The following is a 27,242-nucleotide window of genomic DNA, read 5'->3' as shown; positions in this document are numbered from 1 at the left end:
CTCTCAAATGGTCGTTGTCAACTTCTGATGGCCAGCCACTACATTCCTCATCTTCAAGGCTTTCTTCTCCTTTACAAAACTTTTTGAACCACCACTGCACTATACATTCATTAGCAATTCCTGGGCCAAATGCATTGTTGATGTTGTGAGTTATCTCTGCTGCTTTATGACCCAATTTGAACTCGAATAAGAAAATCACTCAAATTTGCTTTTTGTCTAACATCATTTCCATAGTCTTAAAATGCATATAAAATAAACAGAAAGTAATAATTCATTAGCAAAACAGATAAAGCAAGAAATGCACATTAAAATGATATATAACATAATCACACTTATTTAAGAACATATTCATTCCAATATCAAATGGCAAAGTTCAGCAATGCTAAACCAAAATTACTTTTGCACCAACCTAATACATTCTACTAAAACTCTCCATAAATACTTTAATTCCTGATGGTGTTCTTCAACAAATTATCACAGAGATTTTACTTGAATACCTCCAGTGATTGGGAACTCATATTCAGAAAGGCAATTTTATTTTCAGAAATTAAATTACTATTGCACCAACCTAATACTATGTATAAAATAAGCTACAAAGAAATATTATACAACACTGGGAATATAGGTAATATTTTACAAAGATAAATAGAATATAGCCTTTAATAATTGTGAACCACTATATTGTACACCTGTAACTTTTATAATACTGTACATAAACTATACTTCAATAAAAAAACAGTTTGGGACAGGAAAAAGTAGATTTTATAAAATGCCATACTACACCATATCTTTTCATTTTCACAGCCACCTTTGTGTCAATATAAGTCACCCCCTGCAGTAGTGATGTAATGATGCTTGCCTAGAGTCATATAGAAAATGGCAAAATATTCAACACCTGTTCTTTGGTTTATAAATTCAGGATCTTTTATCCTTTTTTTTTCGTCATACCATAACTGCTTTTTACTTAATTCTCATCCTTCTGAATCTGTTTGTTTCTTATCTTCATTGAGATTTCCTCAGTTCTTACATCTCAGATTCTTTGTCTTAATTGCCTTTCTAATCTTTGATAGTTTTTACTTCATCTCTCTTTTCTTCACCAGTTGAAATATATTCTGTAAACTTTTATCCTTATTGTTGTTCTTTTTTAAATTTAACTGAATGATCTTATTCATTTCTATAACCTCAGCTATTATTTATCTGCTGATTATTTCCAGATCTAAATCTTTTCTGGACCTCTTTCTTGAGCTCCTAAGAAGATTTTTTTTCAAGTTGCTTATTAGATGTTTTTACTTGGATGTCCTACAGCTTCCTCAGATGTATTCTGAGAACTGGCCTCAATATTCTTGCTTACCAGACCTGACCTTCCCTACCACTCAGTTACCCAGACTAGGAATTTGGTTTTATGTGCCTCTTCCACCTTTTTAAAGCTTCAAATCTAAATGATGAACAGTTCTTCTCAGTTCTACTGAAGTATGTTTTAAGTTTGTCCCCTTTATTAAATTCTCACTGCTATTAATGTATAAACTCTCAAGTCCTTGCACTTGGAACATTGAAATAAGTATTCCTTCTCATGTCTTCAGATCTAATCTGCCGAATGGTACCAAATCACCACAAAAAAGACACACATGCACGTACGCTTGTAGATACACATATCCACCCATCCATCAGAGTTGTTCTCTGAACAGTCCTGTCCTTGAAAATCATTAGTGATTTCCCTATTGACATCAGAGTAAAGTCCAAATTCCTAAGTATGCCAGTTTGAGTGCTATAATCTAGTTTCCTGAAAACTTCCTTGCCTTATAGCCAGTCCACATTCCACTTCCATACATCAAGCTGATGATTTAGTTTATTTTTTGTAATTTTTTATTGATTTTTTAAGATATCCAATTTCTTGCTTGTGTTTTTTCTCTCCCTAGAGCTCAGCCCCCTCCCCAACAATCTTCCATTATACACTCTCCACAACATTGATAGCTTTTTTAAGTGAAAGTTACTCAGTCGTGTCCAACTCTTTGTGACCCCATGGGCTATACAATCCATGGAATTCTCCAGGCCAGAATACTGGAGTGGGTAGCCTTTCCCTTCTCTAGGGGATCCTCTCAACCCAGGGATCAAACCCAGGTCTCCCGCATTGCAGGCGGACTTTCTACCAGCTGAGCCACAAGGGAAGCCCAAGAATACTGGAGTGGGTAGCCTATTCCTTCTCCAGTGGATCTTGCCGACCCAGGAATTCGAACCAGGGTCTCCTGCCTTGCAGGAGGATTCTTTACCAACTGAGCTATCAGGGAGGCCCAAGCATACCTGTAAACTAAAGCAGCTAGTCCTAAAACCTCATGTTCACGTTAAAACCAATATGCGTATGGCACTATGTTAAGCACTTTGGGAAACACAAAAACTGCAAGATAGGTCAGGATGAAAAGGGCTTCCTAACCACAAACAGAAAGAAAAGCTATGAAGCAAAAGTCCAATAATGTAAAAATAAACAAGTTCCTAGTCTCCAAAAGCACAATAAAATGAAAATGTAAATGGGGAAAATATTTGCAAAGCAGGTAATGGTTGAAGAGATAATCTCATTAATATATAATCTTTTTTAATGATATGGCTGAAATATTAGCACTTGCATGAGGCCTGCACAGTCTCCTTTGTTCTTCAGTAGTCTTTGCTTAAACTTTCATTGTATCCCATAACACTGAAAAACACATATTTGCCACCAAATATGTCTTGCTTTAAAATGGGAATTTCTTGAAAACTGGAACCATGGATTTTCTCTGTATCCCAGACTTTTAACTAGGTTCTTAACATAGTGAGTAGTTGGTGAAAGAAATATCAGCTTTAATTATGAGCTTCCCTTATGTATACATGAGTTCTAAATTTTTGTCTCAAGCAGTTTAGTTACCTTCTTTTCTAAGAAGTTTGCTCTGATTCCTCACACTGCCATGATCTTAGGTGCTCTCCACTGAACTTACCTGTCCTAACTCCTGTTGTTGTGCAGTCACTAAGTTGTGTCTGACTCTTTGTGACCACATGGACTGCAACACACCAGGTTTCTCTATCCTTCACCATCTCCCAGAGTTTGCCCAAACTCATGTCCATTGGTTCAGTGATGGCATCCACCATCTCATCCTCTATCACCATCTGCTCCTGACTTCAATGTTTCCCAGCATCAGGGTCTTTTCTGATGAGTCGGATCTTTGCTTCAGGTGGCCAAAGTACTAGAGCTTCAGCTTCATCATCAGTCCTTCCAATAAATATTCAGGACTGATTTCCTTTAAGATTGACTGGTCTGATTTCCTCGCAACCCAAGGGAGTCTCTAGAGTCTTTTCCAGCACCACAATTCAAAAGCATCAGTTCTTCAGCACTCAGCCTTCTTTATGGTCCAACTCTCACAGTTTCCCTGGTGGCTCAGATGGTAAAAGCGTCTGCCTACAATGCAGGAGACCTGAGTTTGATCCCTGGTCTGGAAGATCCCTGGAGAAGGAAATGGCAACCCACTCCAGTACTCTTACCCAGAAAATCCCATGGACAGAGGAGCCTGATAGGCTACAGTCCATGGGATCGCAGAGTCAGTCACGACTGAGTGACTTCACTTCATTTCACTTCACATCCATACATGACTATTGGAAAGACCATAGCTTTGACTAGATGGACCTTTGTCAGGAAAGTGATGTCTCTGCTTTTTAATATACTATCTAGGGTTTTCATAGCTTTTCTTCCAAGGAGCAAGTGTCTTTTAATTTCACGGCTGCAGTCACCACCCACAATGATTTTGTAGCCCAATAAAATAAAATCTGTCTCTGTTTCCACTTTTTTTTTTTTACCATCTATTTGCCATGAAGTGACGGGACTGGTTGCCATGATCTTAGTTTTTTGAATGTTGAGGTTTAAGCCAGCTTTTTCACTCTCCCCTTTCACCGTCATCAAGAGGCTCATTAATTCCTCCTCACTTTCTGCTGGTAGGGTGGTATCATATGCATATCTGAGGTTTTTGCTATTTTTTCCCCACAATCTTGGTTCCAGCTTGTGATTCATCCAAGCATTTTGCGTGATGTACTCTGCATGTAAGTTAAATAAGCAAGATGACAGTATATAGCCTTGACATACTCCTTTCCCAATTTTGAGCCAGTCTGTTGTTCAATGTCCAGTTCTGTTTCTTCTTGATCTGCCTACAGGGTTCTCAGGAGGCAGGTAAAGTAGTATTTTCCCATCTGTTCAAGAATTTTCCAGTTTGTTGTAATCCACACAGTCAAAGGCTTTAGCATAGTCAATGAAGCAGGAGTAGATGTTTTTTTGGAATTCTCTCGCTTTTTCTATGATCTAACAGATGTTGGCAATTTTGACCTCTGGTTCCTCTGCCCTTTATGAATCCAACTTGTACACCTGGAAGTTCTCAATTCATGTGCTGTTGAAGCCCAGCCTGAAGGACTTTGAGCATTACCTTGCTAGCCTTTGAAATTAGCACAATTGTATGGTAGTTTGAACATTCTTTGGTATTGCCTTTCCTTGGAATTGGAATGAGAATTGAGTTTTTCCAGTCCTGTGGCCACTGCTGAATTTTCCAAATTTGCTGGTGTATTGAGTACAGCACTTTAAGTGCATTATCTTTTAGGATTTGAACTAGCTCAGCTGGAATTCTGTCACCTCCACCAGCTTTGTTTGTAGTAATGCTTTCTAAGGCCCACTTGACTTCACACTCCAGGATGTCTGACTCTTAAGTGAGTGAGCACATCATTGTGGTTATCTGGGTCATTAGGACCTTTTTTGTAGAGTTCTGTGTATTCTTGTTCTTAAGCCCTTCTGCTTCTTTTCAGGTCCTTACCATTTCTGTCCTTTATTGTGCCCATCTTTGCATGAAACGTTCCCTTGGTATCTCCAGTTTCTTGAAGAGATCTCTGTTGTTCACACTTTTTTTTAACACTTATTGTTAGTTATTATAATTACCTGTAACTGTATATTACATTGGATCCTCCCTGAAGCTTAGATGGTAAAGAATCTGTTTGCGATGCAGGAGATGTAGGCTCGATCCCTGGGTCAGGAAGATCCTCTGGAGAAGGGAATGGCAATCCACTCCAGTATTCTTGCCTGGAGAATCCCATGGACAGAGGAGCCTGGCGGGCTACAGTGCTTGGGGTCGCAAATATATTACATTATATTCCATGAAAGAACATATACTATATATCTTTCATCCAGGTCCAGGCTATGTAGCACTTAGTAGGGCTAATGGATATATTTTAAATGATGAAGGGAATAAGTGAATGCAGTAAGCCAAAATAGAATCACTAATTTTTTTTCCTTTGAAACACTTTGATCTTGACTATTTATTTTTTTAATATAAATTTATTTATTTTAATTGGAGGTTAACCACTTTATTTTTACCTTTATTTAAAAATTCTCAATAAATAGTTCTCTGAATTCAAAGAATTTTAGGGCAACCATCTCTGAACCAAGAGATTATCTATTCTCATCAGCAAACATTAAAGAGAAAAGATTATTTATCTCATTTTTTGGACGAAGCTTTTCCTAACCTGTTAGATGGCTGATAAGAAAATGTGAAGAGATTGGGAGTTCCTTATACATAATTAAGTAGCTCATTCTTGCAGATAGTTCAATAATTTATATTTGAAATATAATTTTTTCAACAAAATCGGCTTTTTAGTTAGCCTCCTTTGAAGATATTCTTGTTGTAGGGTTTGTCTTTCTAGGATCTCTCTCTTAAGAGAATTGGAAATTCTATACTTTGTGAAGAAAAAACAATGCATTACATAGGCACAAAATTAAAATCACCTTCCTAGTATGAGGTCAAGTCCTATTTTTACGAAAAGTGTTTTTTATTTGTCTGAAAACTAGATTAGGAGAAAGGATAGATGTGAGATAGTAAGGTAAAACAGTGAGGGGGGGTGCGGAGATAATATATAGAACAATTTCTTTCTTTTTTATCCTTCTGTCCTCCAAACCTCCTTCTTAATCTGATGCCTCTTAAAGGGAGGGTAAGTGATAGGCAAGACTAAGTGAAGGCTGAGATGATAGCTTAGCTGACTGAGAATACGAGAAAGTTTGTCATACTGGACCTTTGTTTCTTTCCACTTGTCTGTGAGCCTGGCTAAGTACTCTAAAGGAATGTATAGTGTACCTTTTATATCCTGAGCCTTTACCTGTTTAAAGACTGAGCCTCAAAATTCAAAGGCAGTTCATGCTCCAGATATTTGCCTACCTGAAGCACAGATGGAATTCAAGTATAGTTCAGTTCAGTTCAGTCGCTCAGTCGTGTCCAACTATATGCGACCCCATGAATCGCAGCACGCCAGGCCTCCCTGTCCATCACCAACTCCCGGAGTTCACTCAGACTCATGTCCATCGAGTCAGTGATACCATCTAGCCATCTCATCCTCGGTCGTCCCCTTCTCCTCCTGCCCCCAATCCCTCCCAGCATCAGAGTCTTTTCCAATGAGTCAACTCTTCACATGAGGTGCCCAAAGTACTGGAGTTTCAGCTTTAGCATCATTCCTTCCAAAGAAATCCCAGGGCTGATCTCCTTCAGAATGGACTGGTTGGATCTCCTTGCAGTCCAAGGGACTCTCAAGAGTCTTCTCCAACACCACATTTCAAAAGCATCAATTCTTCGGCACTCTGCCTTCTTCACAGTCCAACGCTCACATCCATACATGACCACAGGAAAAACCGTAGCCTTGACTAGATGGTCCTTAGTCGGCAAAGTAATGTCTCTGCTTTTGAATATACTATCTAGGTTGGTCATAACTTTTCTTCCAAGAAGTAAGCGTCTTTTAATTTCATGGCTGTGGTCACCATCTGCAGTGATTTTGGAGCCTCCCAAAATAAAGTCTGACACTGTTTCCACTGTTTCCCCATCTATTTGCCACGAAGTGATGGGACTGGATGCCATGATGTTAGTTTTCTGAATGTTGAGCTTTAAGCCAACTTTTTCACTCTCCTCTTTCACTTTCATCAAGAGGCTTTTTAGTTCAGTTATGGTCCTACAAAATGTTATTTTGAAGAGTAGTTTCCCTCGCTGTTTTGATATGAGAAAGGGTTTAAATTTTTAAGCTGTTGAATTGCTGAAATAAAGAGGAGATCTTGACTCCACAAAGCAAAATACTTAAGAAACATTACGATTGCAAATGGAACCAAGGCTTCTGTAAGAAATAGTGGTAAATTCAGGATAGAAGATGCTTAGGGCAAGAGCCATTCATTTCATTTTTCCAATAAGTATTATGTACCTTCTCTATTCAAACCATTGGGAAAACTGTCTTTAAGATAAGAGACTTATCTTAAGATAAGAAAACTGTCTTAAGATAAGATACAAGTCTGGGCATTAATGTTTGGTTATGTCCAAGGAGGAAAAGCCTGCCAAGTCGACATATTTCATTTCAGGCTAGCATAAGTCCTTTTGAAAGAGGTTACATTTGGCCTGAGTTTCCACCTACCAGCAGAAAATTGGATTAAAGACTTACTGAGCCTAGTTTTGTCCACCAGAACAAGACCCAGTTTTCCCTATAGCCAGTCCCTCCCATCAGGAAGTTGGCACAAGCCTCTTATGCTCATCCATCAGAGGGCAGACAGAATGAAAACAGCAATCACAAAAAACTAACCAAACTGATCAAATGGATCACAGCCTTGCCTTACTCAATGAAACTATGAGCCACGGCATGTAGGGTCACCCAAGATGGTCGGGTCATGGTGGAGAGTTCTGACAAAATGTGGTCCACTGGAGAAGGAAATGGCAAACCACGTCAGCATTCTTGCCTTGAGAACCCCATGAACAATATGAAAAGGCAAAAAGATATAACCTCAAAGATGAACCTCCCGTGTCAGTAGGTGTCCAATATGCTACTAGAGAAGAGTGGAAAAAGCTCCAGGAGGAATGAAGAGGCTGAGCCAAAGTGAAAACAACGCCCAGGTGTAGATTTGTCTGGTGGTGAAAGTAAAGTCCAATTCTGTAAAGAACAGTATTGCATAGGAACCTGGAATGTTAGGTCCATGAAACAAGGTAAATTGAAAATGGTCAAAACAGGAGATAGCAAGAGTGAACATTGACATTTTAGGAATCGGTGAACTAAAATGGACCGGAATGGGTGAATTTAATTCAGATGACCATAATATCTACTCCTGGATGACTCACAAGCTGAAATCAAGATTGCCAGGAGAATATCAATAACCTCATATTTGCCAGTGCACCACCCTAATGGCAGAAAGTGAAGAGGAATTAAAGAGCTTCTTGATGTGAATGAAAAAGTTGGCTTAAAACTCAACATTCAAAAAACTAAAAACATAACATCCCGTGCTATCACTTCATGGCAAATAGATGGGGAAACAATGGAGATAGTCACAGAGTTTATTTTCCTGGGCTTCAAAATCTCTGTGGACAGTGACTGCAGCCATAAAATTAAAAGATGCTTCCTCCTTGGAGGAAAAGCTATGAAAAGCCTAGACAGCATATTAAAAAGCAGAGAGATAACTTTGCTAAGAAAGGTCTGTACTGTCAAAGCTATGGTTTTTCCAGTAGTTGTGTTTGGATGTGAGAGCTGGACAATAAAGAACTCTAAGTACTGAAGAATTGGTGCCTTTGAACTGTGGTGCTGGAGAAGACTCTTGAGTCTGTTGGGCTACAAGGAGATTCAACCAGTCCATCCTAAAGGAAATCAATCCTGAATATTCATTGAAAAGAATTGATGCTGAAGCTCTTTGGCCATCTGGTGCGAAGAGCTGATCACTGGAAAAGATCCTGATGCTGCTAAAGATGGAAGGCAGGAGAAGGGAGCACTAGAGAATGAGATGGTTGGATGACATCACCATCTAAATGGACATGAGTTTGAGCAAACTTGGGAAGAAGGTGAAGGACAGGGAATCCTGGCGTGCTGCAATCCATGGAGTCACAAAGAGTTGGACACAACTGAGCGACTGAACAAAAACAAAGGACAGCTAGGTAACTCTGTGAAAAGAAACATGAAACCCATTAATGAGAGATCTTTAAAATCCCTTCCAGTTTTAGTATCTATAATTCTATGGCTGACTGAACTATAACATCCCCTCTAGACAAGTTTCATGGATCTTTGCTCCTGAGTTCCTTTTAATACATTTTAATAATTTAGGTACACACCACCATAATTTAAAATATAGAAACTTCATTTATTAAGTGATCTTTGTAGACCTGATTTATTAAACATAGTACATACAGGCATTTAGCCAGATACCTTGCTGGGGCACCCTTGTTATCCAAGATGTGAATATTTGTCAGTATTCACAACCCAATTCAAATGTTTGGTATTTCAGACTTCCCTGGTGGTCCAGTGGTTAAGAATCTGCCTGCCAGTGCAGGAAACAGAAGTTCGATTCCTGTTTGGGAAAGATCCCACGTGCCACAGGACAACTAAGTCCTTGCACCCTAAAGCCCATGGTCCACAACAAGAGAAGCCACTGCAATGAGTATCCCCTTTCCGTAACTAGAGGAAGTCTGTATGCTACAACCAGAGGAAGCCTGTTGGCAGCAACAAAAGCCCAGCACAAATGCAACCAAAACATTAAATAATTTTTTTAATCTCTAATTTAGAGATCAGGGGCTGAATTCATATTTTGAAAGTAATGTTTTTCATTGTAGTACCTTACATCTCAATTGAGGTTGCCGAAAACAAAATAAACAGAGGATGTTTACTAGTGCCTCAGTTCAGTTCAGTTCAGTCGCTCAGTCGTGTCTGTCTCTTTGCGACCCCATGAATCGCAGCACGCCAGGCCTCCCTGTCCATCACCATCTCCAGGAGTTCACTCAGACTCACATCCATCGAGTCCGTGATGCCATCCAGCCATCTCATCCTCGGTCGTCCCCTTCTCCTCCTTGCCCCCAATCTCTCCCAGCATCAGAGTCCTTTCCAATGAGTCAACTCTTCACATGAGGTGGCCAAAGTACTGGAGCTTCAGCTTTAGCATCATTCCTTCCAAAGAAATCCCAGGGCTGATCTCCTTCAGGATGGACTGGTTGGATCTCCTTGCAGTCCAAGGGACCCTCAAGAGTCTTCTCCAACACCACTAGTGCCTAGTATGTAGTAAATTCTCAGTAAACGTTTACTGAATTGAAGCATCATTATAATTGAAGCATCTCATTTAATAGCCTTCAGTTTAAAAGACCTTTCGTATATTATTTTGTGTTACCTTCCAAAAATACCATGGAGGTGGCATACTGTATTTCACTAATGAGAAATTTGAGAACCATTGCAATAAGGAAATGGCAAGTTAAAAAATGTTATCATTACTCCTGCCCATAAGCTTTCTGAAAGACCTGTATAGCTTATTTATCTCTGACCTCTTAGATTTTACCCATTTCCTTGTTTGCTGCTGCTAAGTCTCTTCAGTCGTGTCCGACTCTGTGCTACCCCATAGACGGCAGCCCACTAGGCTCCCCCGTCCCTGGGATTCTCCAGGCAAGAACACTGGAGTGGGTTGCCATTTCCTTCTCCAGTGCGTGAAACTGAAAAGGGAAAGTGAAGTCCCTCAGTCGTGTCTGACTCTTCACGATCCCATGGACTGCAGCCCACCAGGCTCCTCCGTCCATGGGGTTTTCCAGGCAAGAGTACTGGAGTGGGATGCCATCACCTTCTCCGATTTCCTTTGTTTATTGTGCTCTTAATTGTGTACTCTAGGCTGGGGATAAAACTGATAAAAAACCCCAGTCTTCATTGATTTTGTAAGCACCCTTCATTTTCCCTCGGCCTCCATCCTTTAGTAGGGGTATCATAGCAACATTAGAAATATATTAAATATATATATATAAGCCTTAAAATGAGAAATATTAAGCTTTACTCTAGCAAATAGCTTCTTATTTAATAAAATTTTTATAATTCTAATGCCCTATTGTGATTATATAACTTGTATGTTAGGAATTTGATTTCCTAAAGTCAGTATGAAACTAATTATAGGACTTTTCTTAAATAGCAAAGCACCGATGTTCATATGGTTAGTGATAGTGATGGAGATGACTTTGAAGATGCTTCCGAATTTGGGGTGGATGATGGAGAAGTATTCGGCATGGCGTCATCTGCCCTGAGAAAATCTCCGATGAGTGAGTATTAATAGCTCCTTGGGTCCAACATTATGATTCTCCTTCCTAGTTCAGCAACTTATGAGGAGCGATGAGCTTAAGAATTTCTTCCTGACTTTCAGGTTTGGAGAGATAAAATGTAGCAAGCAGACATTATTCATAGGAACTAGAGCTTCTTAAGTTTTGATCTTAAGCCCAACCATTCCCAATACTTTAGTAAAATTCATTAAAAACTCAAGGGAATGTAACTTGTTTCACATGTATGAATTCATCTATCTACTTGAAGTCTGGAAGTTGATAAAATAGCTGTACTTTTTGTGACTATAGTTATCACCACACATCTTATTGGAGATACCAGTTTTATCAGTAGTTATATTATTTTTCCATTCACCCATGTTTGGAGGGAAAAAAGTAAACTATATCATCTCCCTCACTTGCACTTGACAGGATGCAGTGTAGGATCTTAAGTGATACTACATACAAGATGATTGTTAAACTAAGCCCATAAATGACTCATTTACTCTGAAATTAGGGAACCTTTATGGGCAGAAATAGATGTGATATTTACATAAAGTTGATTTTTCCCATTAGGTCTTTAATTTGAGAGCCTTTTTATATAATTTAATTACAAGTGTCATTCTTCAAGAAAACTTTGAAATCATAATTGATGACTGGCACATACTTTGAACACCTAGCAAGATTGTGTCAGTTTTCAAAAATTCATGAGCTTGACATTTTGGGGGGTTCTTTTCTAAGGTTTGATGAAATCTTCTAATGTAGCTGGAGTTAAAATGTCTTCTCAGATATATCACAGAAGCAAAAATTTAATTTTATTTCCTCTTTATTGATTAAATATATTTCTTATATGTGGGATTAGATGTTATGTGGTTTGTTTTTTGTGTCTATTTGTTTTGGTTTTTTGTTTTTGTTTTTTCTTTTGTTTGTTTTTTAGTGCCAGAAAACGCAGAAAATGAAGGAGATGCCTTATTACAATTTACAGCAGAGTTTTCTTCAAGGTAGGGTTAGGACATTGACTATATAAATTGATGTTCTTTTAATGCTACTGTGATTTTTTTTTGAAACAACTTTAATCATAGATTGTTTTAAAATTTATCCTTAAAGTATTCAAAGTATACGTTTATCTACACATACAGTCCTGATAGTGAATATAGAGTGTTCCAATCAGATAACTATAAACTACTTATGCCACTTCAGAGATGTGTTTATCTTATCTCTATGTCATTATAGAAGCATAATAAATGGATTACTAATTTAATATCTTGACGATATTTGCAAAAGGACTAGGCTGTTGTTGTTTAGTCACTGTGTCATGTCCAGCTCTTTTGTGACCCCATGGACCATAGTCTGCCAGGCTTCTCAGACCATGGGGTTTCCCAGGCAAGAATACTGGAGTGGGTTGCCATTTTCTTCTCCAGGGGATCTTCGCAACACAGAGATCAAACCCACATCTCCTGCATTGCAGGCAGATTCTGTAATGCTGAGTCACTAGGGAAGTCCAAAAGGACTAGGTATAGGATACTAATTTTTAGTATATCCTAGGACAAACAAAATATTTTTTAAATTATTGGATAAAAAGACAATTAAACATTTTTAAATGTAAATGAATCTTTTAATTATTTTGGAATCATTTAGCATTTCTTCTTTTAATAGTCTAATACAAATTTTTCTGTGTATTTGAGATTCTCCTGAGGTGTTTAAATATTTAAACCTAAATTTTCATGTAAATGATATTTCTCTTTAGATCTATTTTCTGATGTAATGTAATTTGGAAACTTAGCAAGGGACCATCATTTCTCTCTGTGTTGGACTTCCACAATAAATGAACTAAAATGGAAACTTAAGGCTGTTGTAATCAGGAAATCTTAGGGAAATAGGTAGCCAGGAATTACTACTTATAAATGGCAATGGGGCAGTTACTAAGTCCATTTGCTTGATGTACTTAAAATTCCAGTGTTCTGATCTATCACTAGAGGCCAAGAAGAGTTCAAAAAACTAATGAAGCCTTTAAAGAAGTACTTCAATGTTTTGTCTATACTGAAGACATTAGCCCCAACATTTACTTAAAAGTCATTGGTTAGACTTGTGAAACTTGAAGTAAATTTGAAATGTATTTTAATTAATAGATGCAATTTTTCCTATAGATATGGTGACTGCCATCCTGTATTTTTTATTGGCTCATTAGAAGCAGCTTTTCAAGAGGCCTTCTATGTGAAAGCCCGAGATGTAAGTGCAATTTACCTTTTTAAATTAAACAATGCATCCCATAGGTTTACCACCAGGCCTGAGGCAATGCTTAATATTTTTCGCTTTTTTCAGATTGAAGACGATTTTGGTTGTGGTCCATTTCCCAACCTAATCATCACCAAGATGCCTATTTCAGTCAGAGAGCAGGAGTATGATAGGGTACTACTGGCTCTTGCAGAAGACTTTGTCGAGCTTTGAAATAGGGTTTCTTTCTTTCTTTCTTTTTTTTTTAAAGGGAGAAAAAGAGGTGGACATGCTTAGAAGGGACCAGGCTGTGTACTTGTATTCTTTTTAGTTATGTGATTGACAGTTTCTTGCTAAAGGATTTGTCCTTCAGTCTTTTCCCCAAATGATTATTCCATCTAATAGTATATATCTAATAACTGTAATATTTTTTCCTAAAAGTCATTTTAGACAACAAGAAGATTTTTCTTTAAATACAGAAATGAGCTTTGTGATCTTAAAATCAAAAGGATTGAAATATGTAACAAGAAATCAGTAGTTGTATTTTGAGCAAGAAGATTCTATGCGATTATTCTATTTATATGTTGACACTGCAGTCCAGGCCTCAGTTATCTGGCTCTTTCCTACCTGTACAGCTTCAGCTTTTCCCATTTCCTGCCTTATACTTAATTAATGTAGCAGTAGTATACTATTTGTATTTCCCCATAATCTTACTCTTTTCTAATGCTGCCTTACTGTTAAGAATATCTTTCATCTTGCTCTTTACCTGGTTAGGTAAATACTCTGAATGTTTAATGAATAAAGGAAAAAAGGAAGGAAGGAAGGACTAATGTGTAGGTGGAGTTAGAGTAAAAGTTTTGGAATTAGGAATTTTGAGAATAGAGTGCAAGGATGGCTCTGGAATTTCTAGTTTCTACTTATGACCTAAAGAAACATAATAACTAATTTACTATTAGGTTGGTGCAAAAGTAATTGTGGTTTTTGCATTGTTGAATTTTGCCATTTAATATTGGAATACATTCTTAAATAAATGTGGTTATGTTTAAAAAAAAATAAAATAAAACAACTTTGAAAAATGGAATTCCAAGACAGTAATTAGTGATCAACTTAAATCTGTCATTGATAGCTCAGTGAATTAGATTAAGAAACATAAAACTGTTCTTTACCCTAAGAATAGCTGAATAGCCCATGTAAAGTCTGTTTTAACCATCAATTTTTTAACTATTAAAACTATATTAAATGGATTTTATTTTTGAAGACATATATTTACAGTAATATAGTGTTATAGTTTCTATACAGGTTTTGGAAGATACTAAAAAGCACAAAGAATACATTCTAATGCAGATTAGCTTTATGATATGTTCTTTCCATTTTTTATTATATATTTTGTTGAACCCATTTACACATTTAACAAGAAATTGGTCATGTTATAATCCCATTAAAACAGCTTATTTTCATCTTTTAATATTATATGATCATTTCCTTAATTATATTTTATAATATTTCAACTTTTACTAAAATAATTTTTAATACAGAAAAAGTAAAGGAATAATACAATAAACACTCAAATCACCTATACCTAGAGTTAATAATCACTAAAATTTTACCCTATGTTTGGTTCTTTATATACAGGACATCCTAAAGTTTTAATGGAATTTTGAGCCTTATAACTTCAAAAGTTTAACTGCTACATACTTATAAAGAAGCAGCATTTGAGATTTAATTATTTACATTATTTATGCTATTAGATTTATGATTTTGATTAATAAATTTTTATGGTAAATTTTTGTTTCAGTCCCTCTGATTGAAAATGGCAAACTTTGACTGGAATAGAAAATAATTTTGAATTTATTATTCAAAATTCATAAAAGCAAATATAAAAGAAATCTAAGTTGCAAATTTTTTTTTTAAATTTTAGCAGTTAAACTTTTGAAATTATTGAAACTTAAACTGCATAAGTTAGGATACCCTTATATATTCATTATTTTTGCTAAGCCATTTCAAGGTGACATCATAGTTTACCCATAAAAACAGCTGCATACACTTTTCAAAAATAATGATATTTTCCCACAGAATCACAATACCAGTATTGCTTGTAACATAATTAACAATAACTTCCTAACATCATCTAGTATCCAGTGCATATCAAACTTCGCTGGTTGATTGGGAAACCATGATCCAGTCAAGGATAACAAATTATATTTGTTAGTTAGATTTCTTATACCCTTTTAAGCAAACACTCCCTTTATTCCCCACCACCTGTTTTTATGACATTTGCTTTGTGAAGAAATCATGTTGGATGATTACAAATTGTTCTAAATTCTCGATTTGTGTTATTGTTTCCTTGTGATATTATTTAACTTGTTCCTCTATCTCTGTATTTCCTGAGAAATGGATATTAAGGCTTAAAGCTTTGTTAGATTCAGGTGAATTTCTTTTTTTTTTTTTTTTTGGCAAGAATGCTTCTTAAGTAATGCTGAATACTTTATTATAATCAGATTTTTAATGGTTATAGAGTCCATCATTGTATGGTGATGTTATTTTATTTAAACAGTCACTTATTGTTGAACATAAATATGTTTGAAAGAATATTTATAGTTCTAAAATAATCTATTTTTCAATTCATTGCTGGGTATGAATGTATTTGGGATTAATTTGTCTCTGCTTTCCAGCAAGATTGCTAAGCAGTTGGAGTAACAAGAAAATACAAGGGTCTTTTATAATCTAAATATAGCTCCCAAACAGGCATAGTCATCTGTTGAATTCCATTTTAAAAGCTATTAGAAACATTATAACTTTCAGTGATGATATTTTATTTAAATATACAATATGTAATAGATGAAAGAACTTTTTACTGCGTGCCTTTGTACAGTAAATTGGTATTTGGATTTATTCAGACTGCTGATCCCCAGAGGAACATAAACTCTTAATAATTTCTGGTATTTCTAATGAAACAATTGACTGTTTGTTTTTGATTAGTTAATTAGTATTTTAACAACTGAAAGTCATTGGTTCATGTAATTAAATGTGTTGTTTTATATTAGATTGATGCCAAAATCCATTGACTTCTTTGGACTCCTGAACCATCTTTATCTTTTTCTGCTTGTCCAGGGATTTTTTCTGTCTTCATTTCTCTTTTCCAAGTTGAAGGTCAATAGCAGTTTATGTATCATTTATTACATTGCTGTAAACTTAAGATTTGTCTGCATAGTGGATAAGTTATTCAAAATTAAATCTGAGAAGAAACATTTATTTTAGTCATCAACCAAATTATATACATATTCCTTTAAAATTAAAAACAATTGTCTAGAAAGTATAGAAATAGTACTACTGCTTTAGGTTTATATGGTGTACTATGGTTTGTGAAGCTTTTTCCTATGCATACATATCTCATTTCAACCCCACAACAAACCAGTGAGATAGGGATATGTAATATCAGTATTCCAATTGCAGGGATGAGGAAGCTCAGAAAAGCTACGTGACTTAACCAAAGGCAAATCAAGGATAAGCAGTAGAGGCCAAGTAAAAGTGCAGGTGTTATAACATATAAAAGTGTGTTTTATACTACACCATCTTACTTCCAGAAGCTTTTCAGTGCTAACTGCTAAACTACCATATTCAGTTATCAAACTCATCTCTTCTTTCAGACTGCACATTTGAAAGTTAAAAGAAATTGTTTTTGATATTTTTTTAAAAAAACTTCTGAATGAATCATTTTTAAGAAGAGTTTTCCTATTATGTTCAAACATTTTAAGGCAAGCATGACCGATACTATGGGATTGTTACTAAATTTCTTTCATCTTAAACATCACATGTTTAATTTAAACTGTTGGAGACACATTAATTTTACCAGGGCAACAGATGAGCCTTGAGCACCAGCAGTCTTCACTTGAAGTGAGAAATTGAGTTCTAAGAGTAAATAAAAACAAGATTGAAGGTTTAAATCCTCTGCTAGGCTTTTTGAACTTATATACTCATTAAATGTTTATTGGAGTGGTGGGATTACAAAGGATTTGGGGAGCTTCATCAACTGGTATATAGTTAATCACTAAGTAAAACACTACATTTGATAAAGTGTTTCTCACGATACACATTCAATTCATCTTAATGAAAACTGCTCCAAACTGATTTCATTGGAGAGCACTTGGTGAGGGTACTCACATTCTTTCTGCCTTTTTCATGAGAAATTTACAATATTGTTCAAAGTAGAGCTTCAACTTCAGTGAAACAGGTATTCTAAGTTCTTGTGTTTAAGTATATTGTGGAAAGTTTTGACTTCTGATAATGAATTAATCGGTTTTATGATCTCTTCTTTGCCCTTAACTGTTAGGGATGTTGATTGAATTGAAGGCCATAAATATTTATTGTATGCCTATTTAAGGACCTAGGATATAGAGGTTTCCTGTCCTTGTCCACAGTCTAGTAGGGAAGATGTGTGCTCATTCACTTCAGTCATGTCCGACTCTTCGCAACGCTATGGACTAAAGCCTTCCAGGCTACTCTGTCCTTGGGATTCTCCAGGCAAGAATACTGGAGTGGGTTGCCATGCCTTCCTCCAGGGGACCTTCTTGACCCAGGGATTGAACCTGCATCTCTTATATATCTCCAGCATTGGAGGCAGGTTAGTTACTACTAGCACCACCTGGGAAGCCCTAGTAAGGAAGATAAAACAATATATAAATAGATCTATAAAATGCTTTAGGAGCAAAGAGGAGAGGTACTTCATCTGCCTTAGAAGTTCAGGGAGATTTTTAGAGGAGGTACTTCTGACCTAAATCTTGTAAGATAAATAAAACAAGCAAATAGAATTCTAAACAAAAGAAGGTCATAAGGAAATACCAGAAGATTGTAATTGAGGCTGAAAGTTGCTCAGTCGTGTCTGACTGTTTGTGACCCCATGGACTGTAGCCTGACAGGGTCCTCTGTCTGTGGGATTCTCCAGGCAAGAATACTGGAGTTGGGTTGCCATTCCCTTCTCCAGGGGATCTTCCTGACCCAGGGATCGAACTTGGGTCTTCTGCATTACATGTGGATTCTTTACCGTCTGAACTACCAGGGAAAATACAACCAAAAAAATAAGACAGAGCAAAACAATGCAAGACAGAGAGTTGGATTGCCTGGTATGATGAGGCTGAGAACATCAACAGGAGCATAGAGGGGTCTGTGATGCTCTGGCATTACCTGGTGTTTAAAAAATATTTGTTGAATGAAGCTTCCATTTTATCTATAGATAAGGAAGAGCCAGTGGTTTGCCTCTTTAATTATAGTTAAGTTACCACCAGCCGCACCCATGATTCCCTGGGATTTTCTTCCCCTAAAGAAGTTTCTTTTTCTCCTTATAGCCTCCCCACCTCTCAGTTCTGCTATCCCTAAGATCACTTCACAACAAAAAGCCCCCCAGAGAATGATTAGACATTTGTAAGTGACTAAAAATCAACAGCAGTAAAAATCCCAGTGCCAGGGCTTATGTCCCATGTGAAAGATTGTTCCTTTTCCCAGCCGCCCTTTGGGAGACTGGGCTTTGATAGCAGTAATCCTGTTATACTTCCTTAGATCTTCAAACCCAGTACTGTTTCCAAATATTACACATGAATTAAGGAAACCAGTGCTTCAGTTCTTGATTTCCCACTTAGTAACTCTGTGTTCCCAAACAAGTAATGAGCCTGTTTCTAATCTAGAAAAAAGAAGGGTTGATGATAATATGTATTTACTTCATATGGTTGTTTTGAGGATTAAGTGGGATCTCCTCATAAATGCTTCCCTGATAGTTCAGTTGGTAAAGAATCTGCCTGCAATGTAGGAGACCCTGGTTCGATTCCTGGGTTGGGAAGATCCACTGGGGAAGGGAAAGGCTACCCACCCTAGTATTCTGACCTGGAGAACTCCATGGACTGTATAGTCCATGGGGTCGCAGAAAATAGATATACAATAAGCAATAAAGTTTACTGTATAGCATGGGAAACTATAGTCAATATCTTATAATGACCTGCAATGGAAAATAATCTGAAAAATACCAAACCTGATTTTTTATGCAGTACATGAATAAAAAAATAATAAAAAACTGTTCTTAACTTTACGAACAGTTCCATAAAGGAATTTTGAGAACCCATTTGAGCATTTATAGCTCTAAAATGAATGCTTTGCTCTAACAGTACCTTGTTCATTATCAGGTTTTATTACACTCATTTTAAAAATTGGCCCATTTTAAAATAGTGCTGGACAAGGAAATGACAACCCACTCCAGAATTCTTGACTGGAGAATCCCATGGACCGAAGGGCCTGACAGGCAAAGAGTCACACACGACTGAGCAACAAAGTAGTAGTGCTGTTTCTGCTTCCTCAAGTTAATAACCTAGATACCATCCTTGGTCAATGTTTTTTAAAAAGAAGTAAGCACTAATCAAATCTGAAGCCAGAACTGCAATTGGTAAGTTTCTAGCACTCCATTATCCAGAAAAATCAGCCAAACAGATCTATTTGTGCTTTGGAAAATATGCAGTTTGTTCATCATGTCTTTGTTTTCTTTTCAATTTAAATTCCTTAAAGGCAGACAGTGTCTTTAGAGTAATTTTTTATGACAGCTAGGATAGCATCTGGCACATGTATGAGATAAGAACTATGATGCTAGTATAATTTTTGAAGTATGTTTTCATATAAATGAAGTGTTTGTTAAAAGAATACAGATACATTTAAAGTAGCAAATTAAGTTACCTCATAATCCTAAACCTGAAAATAAGCACTATTAAATGTTTTTACTTTTAAATGTGGTTAAAAAAAGAAAAGTCTCCAAACATACATCAGTAAAAATGTTGCTGGGTTTTATAGAAGTGCAGCCATACTAAATATGCTGTTCTGTAATTAGATATTTCCACTAAACAGTATATAGCACCTTATCTAGAATTTGCCTCTAATTCTCTGAGTTATCAGATCTACCTAATTAAAATTGTAAAAATCTTTAATGTTTATAATAAAACTTTTTTAAATTGGTTAAAATTAATTAGTTTTAAGATATGCTGCTGTGTGAAGCATTCTTCTCAATTTATTGCTGTTCACCATTTTTTGAGAGCCATATAACCATATTCAAACAGCTATATAGGTAAAATTTATTAAAATATGAAAAGCAAGGCTGATTTTTAGTGGGCTTTAGTCATATTTGTATCATTTCTCTTAAGGAGCCCTCCCTGTTCCTAGAAAGTATCTGTTACTCATACTACCTATTTGTAAAGGATAAAAAGCTAAATTGGATCTCTTAAGTATTCCATTCATAAATTTAAGAAGTTTGTTCTATATTTAGTCTTAAACATTTTCATTTAAATATAAAGAGTATGGTAGAAAGAGAAATAATGAGAATTCTTATATTAAATTCTGAGCCCCCATTTACTTGCTGTGCACTATTAAAATTAGGTTACTCAATCTCTCTGAGCATCAACTTAAAAATTTGTATTGTAGTGCATACCTTACAAGGTTAACAAGAAATTAATATAAGTAAAACGTCTTCAAAATGTTTATGAAACATCTATAAGATTGTTTGCTTTTAGTAGATGGACATTGAATAAATTAGGCTGATTTGGATTTGAACCTGGAACCTGAAACTGACTATATAAGCCAACATTTTCTCTGAAATGGAGATTAAAGTACCTTGGCAATTAACCCAGCTTGAAATAATGAATCCTTACCTTCACAGTAACCAAGTTATTCAGATGCACATACTAGGGAAGATGAATTGGCCTACATAATTGGTACATGTAAAGGAGCAGTAGGAAATCAGACTGAAATAGAGAAGTAGACTGGGGTTTCAACATGGAAATCCGTGAATGCCAGCTAAAGACTATTGTTATTGTGAGGTAGTAGTTAGCTTTTGAAAGTGCTGAAGAAGAGGGTGACATTGTCAGAGAAATAAGTATTGTGGTGGCAATTTGTATCAATAGAATGGATGGAAAGGGAAAAATTGGTGGCAGAGACTGAGCAACTGTGTATATTTGTATATGTGTAATTGTGGAGTGTCAGGCAATGATTAGAAAATCATAGTACGATAATAGCACAGTATAGTTTACAAACTTTTTGACTCCTGCGTTTCACAGCCTGTTAGCTTTTGTATACCTTTTTATACATTTGTATCTTCTAGTATCCTGTTTCTCCCACACGCTTCTTGGAGTGCCTAACAAAACAGAGAATAATACTGCTTTTGTCATAGACCTACACTAATGTGTTCTGACCTTTCTTTCCTCTGAAGCATTTCAATAGAATCTGTTGGTTTTATATTTGCCTTGTCATTTACAGTCTTTTATAAATAACTATATTAAGAAAATCAAAGTATCTCTGATGTTAAGCAGGGCCTAGTATCTTTATTAGAAGTACTGGGAACTTAATTTCTCTAGCATATACACTTAGGAAGAACAGGAAGCCCCATGAAGAACTCTAAAGATCAGTTAAAAGAGGACAATGACCCAGTAGGGGCAAGCAATATAAGTAAATATTTCACAGAAAAGAAAAGTAAAAACAGTCAGTTTGCTGTAACAGCCAGTCAGTTGAGCTTCCAGTTTATTTTTTTATAGTTATTTATTATTCTGACTGTTAGTTCTTGGTTTCAGCACACTGTTCGGCTCTTAGTTCCAGCACACTGGCTGTCTAGTTATGGTTTGTGGGTTTAGTCACCTCACAGTTTGTGGGATCTTAATTCCCTGACCAGGAGTCAAACCTGTGTCCCTAGCTCTGGAAGGCAGAGTCATAACCGCTGGACCACCAGGAAAGTCCCAGGCTTCCAGTTTCCTTATTCATAAGAACTTTAGGCACATGGTTATCTTTCTCAAAGATATTTTATGACCTGAGTAATACAATTTGAACAATGCAAACTGATAAAGCTCTGTACCCAGTGAACACTTGTTAGCTTATTTTACAAAGAGAGTTTAATTTTGCTTTAGGCTTTTTGGTTTGTTTGTTTAACTTACGACTTTCACATGAGCAATCTCCCAGTGTGAGATTCAAATACATCTCAGACATATACTGTGTCTTCAAGAATGCCATTCCAACATCTGCTTTAGGAAGTAAGAGGGAAAAGATACCGTCCTAGCATCTCTTCATCTTCACTAGCTGGCTATTTTCTTTTGGAACTTCTCTAGTTGGTTGCTATCAGTTGGTCCCTCAACTCGGTTTTAGGAACAACAACAAAAAAAAGACAGAGTGTCACAATTCTCTCCAAAATCAGTCTGCACTCTGATTCTTTACTCTTCAAAATTACTAGCTTGGAGTTCTTTGAATACATCAGGCCATTGACATCACAGGGCCTTTTCCCAACCTTTTCTCTTTGCTTTTACTCTTTTTTCACTCCTCCTTTTTTCCACTATCACCTAAAGTTAAATTTCAGCTCAAATATCACCTTCATAAAGAAGCAGCCTGTCTGTTGTTCATACCTAGACACAAGGACCCCCTCTATATAATAGTCATGTCACCACTCCCATCTAAGAGTGTTGGACTTCCAAAGCTATGTGTCACCCAAGGCACAGAAAAGAGAAATAGCTTTCCCAACGTCACAGAGCTGGAAGGTGGTGAAGCAGGAATTTGTTTCCAGACGATGTAGCTTCATGCTGCTGTGCCACAGTTCTTACTATGTGCTTGAGTCTTGGTTGGATGCTGGCTGGATCTATGCATATATAGGAACAAGATTGTAGAAGTGGGCAGTGAACTGGGATGAACTAATTAGAACTGGCCGTGAACTAATTAGAGCCTAGATTTAAAACAATAAATAAGATAGCTACAGAGGTCATTTTGAGATACTGGAGAAATTTGAATATGGATTTTGTGTTAGATAATTGTACAATATTAAGTTGTAAATATTGTAAACAATATTAAATGTCTTAGGTGTGAGTAAAGAAATAATGATTATGTAAGGGAATATCCTTATTTCTTAGGAGACAGACACTAGAGTGGAGGTGTCATGATATGTGAAGCTTTCAATGTTTCAGGGAAAGAAACATGAAAAGAATGATTGAGTTAATATGGCTTAAATGTTAAATGTTAATAATTGATCAATCTAGGTAAAATATAAAAGAGTGTTTACTATTGTATCAGTTTATCAGTGGCTTGTATCATAAACCACCCCCAAACTTAAAAGAAGAGTGATGATTCTATTATGGCAATGATGTAAAAGGAAAAGGGAAACTGAAAATGGAGAAATAAAATTGGGTCCCAGTTTACACAAAGATAATTATTTTTACTTTATTTTAATTCATATACTGAAAAACATATGAAATACCATTTCTAGAAATCATTTGTCATATCAACTTCAAAATCATGGAACACACAAATTACGGATATTCTGGTACCTAAAAAGAAACTAGACAACTTTCTTTTCAGTCCATCAGCAAATATTTTCTGAATGTCTGCTCTGTGCCTGGCTTATTTTGAGACTTAGCCAGCTCATTTCTTCCAGCTCTAATGTTCTGTAGTTCCGTGATGCTGAGTATCTAAACACAATAGCTACTGTAGCTCAGGGCCAGGTCACATTGGTTGCTGTCAGCCTGGCATTTTCTAAGAGTCGACTTAGTACCTTAGCACCTGGATTTGAATATGAAGATTAGTGAAGCCCTGAAATTGCGCACACAATTAAGCATCCCAAACACTAGTAGGAGGAATGAAGGAGTTGTATTTTTATGGCTATAATTATCTTGAAATGGCCTTTAAATCCTTTATTTTGCATGGATATTTTCAGAATCTTGAGCCTAACAGCTGCATTTTATTCGGCACCTATTACGAGCCACACATTGTAAATAGGTATTTTACCTACTATATCCACAATCCTTACATCTTGCCTCAATAATTACACCGCTGTTAAGTGGCAAAACTGGGTTTAGCACAGTTTTTTCTGTTACTTTAATTCTTGGAGGCTTTCCTTTAACTGTGTTACCAAAACCTAGATCACAAAGAGGGAGTCTGAGGAGAATATAGCTAGGCTGCTTGCCTTTTTCCTCAACCAGACTTACACTCTCTCTGCCAAATTAGAAAGGACAAATAAAATGTACACTCTTTAAATGCCCTGATCTTACTGCTTCTCATATGATACTGCAGTTAAGTTTTTGCTTTCCGCGTTTGCCATCCCCTCCAGACCCCCAACTTTTAGAGAGCACGGGAACTTTGTTTTATTCATCTTTATATTCTCAATGCCTAACACATAGGCACTCTGTAAATGTTGTTGAACTGAATTATTAATGGGCCAAAGGGAAAAATGGTTATAGTAATGGAAAACAAAACATTTTCCTATGCTTTTTCTATGTACTAAATGCCCTTTCTTCACAAAAGCAGTTTTCTGATATGCTTAACCCAGTTCTCACTGTTTTGGCCTGTGTTTAGTTGAGTCAATAAAATAATCAGAAATCTGAGTCTGGGAGGGGTTTCATTTAGGTGCCTATAGTTTGATCAGAGATTTATGTAACCAAAATTTAGTAGCATTTTCATATTATTAAGTCTTAACATTTTACCTGTTTTTACTGTCATAATAGCAGAAGAAAAAAATTTCGTTGAAAGTTGAAAGCATTATTATGTTTGGGAGAAGAGATTATTTTAAGATGTTTCAGTTTTTCTCGTGAAAGCTACTATGGGAATACCCCCAATCTGAAGATCCTTCTCTGATACTCTTTATATCATCTCCTTTCTCCCAGTTTAGAGCTTAAAGTGAGATTTTTTTAAAGTGTGTTTTCCTGGCATCTCATGTTTAACAGTGTCAGGGGTTTGTGTCCCTGGAACGAAAACTGTTTCTCCAGACCCTTTTTTCTCTCAGCTTCCAGTGAAAAGAGGGGCGAGGCGAGCCAGTCGCTTACCACAAAGCAGTGCCACCACAAAGGAAAGATTAAGGGTGTAGAGAGAGGTCAATGTGGGTTTTTCTCTAACTAAACACTTTCCTAAAGTTTCCTTGTGGAAAAATAATGAAGTCATCTCAGAGTTTTTAAAGAATTTTTATTTCTTTTTCACCGTCTGCATTCGCTTGTCTTCTCAGCATGGATGTTTAATCTTCCTAGGCTTTGTGAATTGGTCCAAATGAATAAGTGGTGAGCTGTCTCTCTAGGAGCTAGAGGCTTATTCTAAGGGCCTAATCACTGAGTAAACACATCTTTGCCCTCCCTCTCACAACTGCGATATAATAGTCGAGATTCTAGCACAGTAACCTGGATATTGCAGGGACCAATGCTTTGAAATGCAGAATGGTTGATCCTCCAAAACAGACAGTGCCTGATCTTCGCCTGCCTCTTTCTTCTTCTTTTAAATTAAATATTGCCAAAGAGATGCTTTTTATTGCTTGATATTGTGCATTAGTGCCCTGGATTTCCAAGTTTAGTTTCAGTCAACACTGTCGGCTGCACTTATAGGGAACTCTCCATGTTGCGTTTCTTAGTAGCCTCTTCAGTATATGTGTGTTTGTTTTGGAAGAGCATTCAAATTAAATCAGTGATATAGCAATGTAAATTGCTAATCTCTTTCCCAAAGTCTAAATGTTCCATTGCAGTGTTCTTGAGAGAAATAAGCATTTTAAAGATTTAGCCATTGCTGTTGTTTGGTTAAAAATATGCTGATTCAAAAATGGATGGCTCTCTTGTTCCCAGTGTCTCTTTAAATGTAGTTGCTGAGATATAATCAAGCAGAATTAGAGGTTGACATCTCTCTGTCTGTTGGGCTAGAGAGCTTCTAAGGAGAAGACTTGTTAGTGCTGAACTTGTTAGTGCTGCCAGGTTCATATTCCCACCCCTAAAGCAGTAGATTTCTAGATTCGTTTACTAAGAGTGATTTGGCTACCATTTGGTGTCTTTTTTGCCAGAGGGCTGTCGTTGATACAAACCAGCAGTCCTGTTTCTTTCCTCAAATATGTTGAGAACTATGCTAACTTAGGGATGCAAAGAAGACCAAAAGAGATCCTGCCCTTACCCTTGAGAGACTGTTTAGAGGGGAAACTGGTTAACAATTATAATATAACAGAAGAGATAGAGGCCCAAAAAGGAAGCGCTCCACTGCCTTGGAGAATCAGGGAAGGCTTCATAGAGGCATTTACTTTGAGCCTTAAAGATTGAGTAGGAATCTTCCAGATAAATATCTCTCCCACAATGTATCTGATTACAGACTTCCTAGATACCAGCTACTATTATCTGCAGGTGTCAACATAGATGAAAAAACCCTAAACCTTTCTTGTTCGATGTTTCATCACTACTGCTTCCTGCTGAGCCTGAGACAAAGAATATTTTAACAAATACTTGTTGAATGAATAAATTGACACTTGGAAGCAGCTACTGTTGGAGCTACTTACACTCAGGAGTTCTGCCCTTATTCACATTACATGCTGTCTCTGAGGCCCCAGAAGTACTGATGTGTGAGCATCTGGTGCCTTAATACTCTACAAGCTCTCTAAGCCTGGAGTGTAGTGTAGTTGGGTTCTTTGCTACTTCTATAGTATCAAAGAAAGAACACTAGGCTTGGAGTCAGTCAATCTGGATTCCAATCCCAGATAAACTACTTACTTATTAGTTGTGAAATTTAGGATAAGTCAGGTTTCTAAAGCTCAGTTTCCTCATAGGTTAATAAAGTTAAGAATACCATTTTACAGGTTTATTCTAGGGATTAAAGTAGATAATGGGTGTGTTAGATAATGGGTGTGTAACTAACACACTCATTTTGGAAGCATCTACTTCTGGCTACGCTCACATAGTACAAAATTTTCCTTTGAAGAAAATAATGATTATTATTATTATTAGGATTGTTTATCAACATAATTCCAAGCATCAGATGTTCATCAGCATGAACCCTTCTGTGAATGGGTTAAATAAATAAAAACCCTGGGTTATAATAAAATCCCATCTTTTGTTCATCTTACTACACAGCAGTTTTTTTCATCATCACATTCTTTTTCAATATGAGGGGAAGGACTCTAAGCTTCCTTGAAATTGTCCTTCACCAGAATTTCACAGATTAGTTTGTGTATTTATCATAATA

The 27,242-nt window shown here is 36.5% G+C and overlaps 1 protein-coding gene across 2 annotated transcripts in view; it reads left to right on the top strand.

Moving 5' to 3' along the window:
• FAF1 (Fas associated factor 1) overlaps positions 1-27,242 on the top strand; it is a 487,841-nt gene that overhangs the window by 316,848 nt on the left and 143,751 nt on the right. For both annotated transcript variants that reach the window (XM_069590953.1, XM_069590963.1), the window contains 3 exons: positions 10,937-11,063; positions 11,995-12,058; positions 13,205-13,286. In XM_069590953.1, the coding sequence (XP_069447054.1) occupies positions 10,937-11,063; positions 11,995-12,058; positions 13,205-13,286 (273 nt within the window). The remainder of the gene's footprint in view (positions 1-10,936; positions 11,064-11,994; positions 12,059-13,204; positions 13,287-27,242) is intronic.

This window comes from Ovis canadensis, chromosome 1 (assembly GCF_042477335.2).
Source record: "Ovis canadensis isolate MfBH-ARS-UI-01 breed Bighorn chromosome 1, ARS-UI_OviCan_v2, whole genome shotgun sequence".
Lineage (NCBI taxonomy): Eukaryota > Metazoa > Chordata > Mammalia > Artiodactyla > Bovidae > Ovis > Ovis canadensis.
This window is presented reverse-complemented; position numbering and strand designations above follow the sequence as displayed.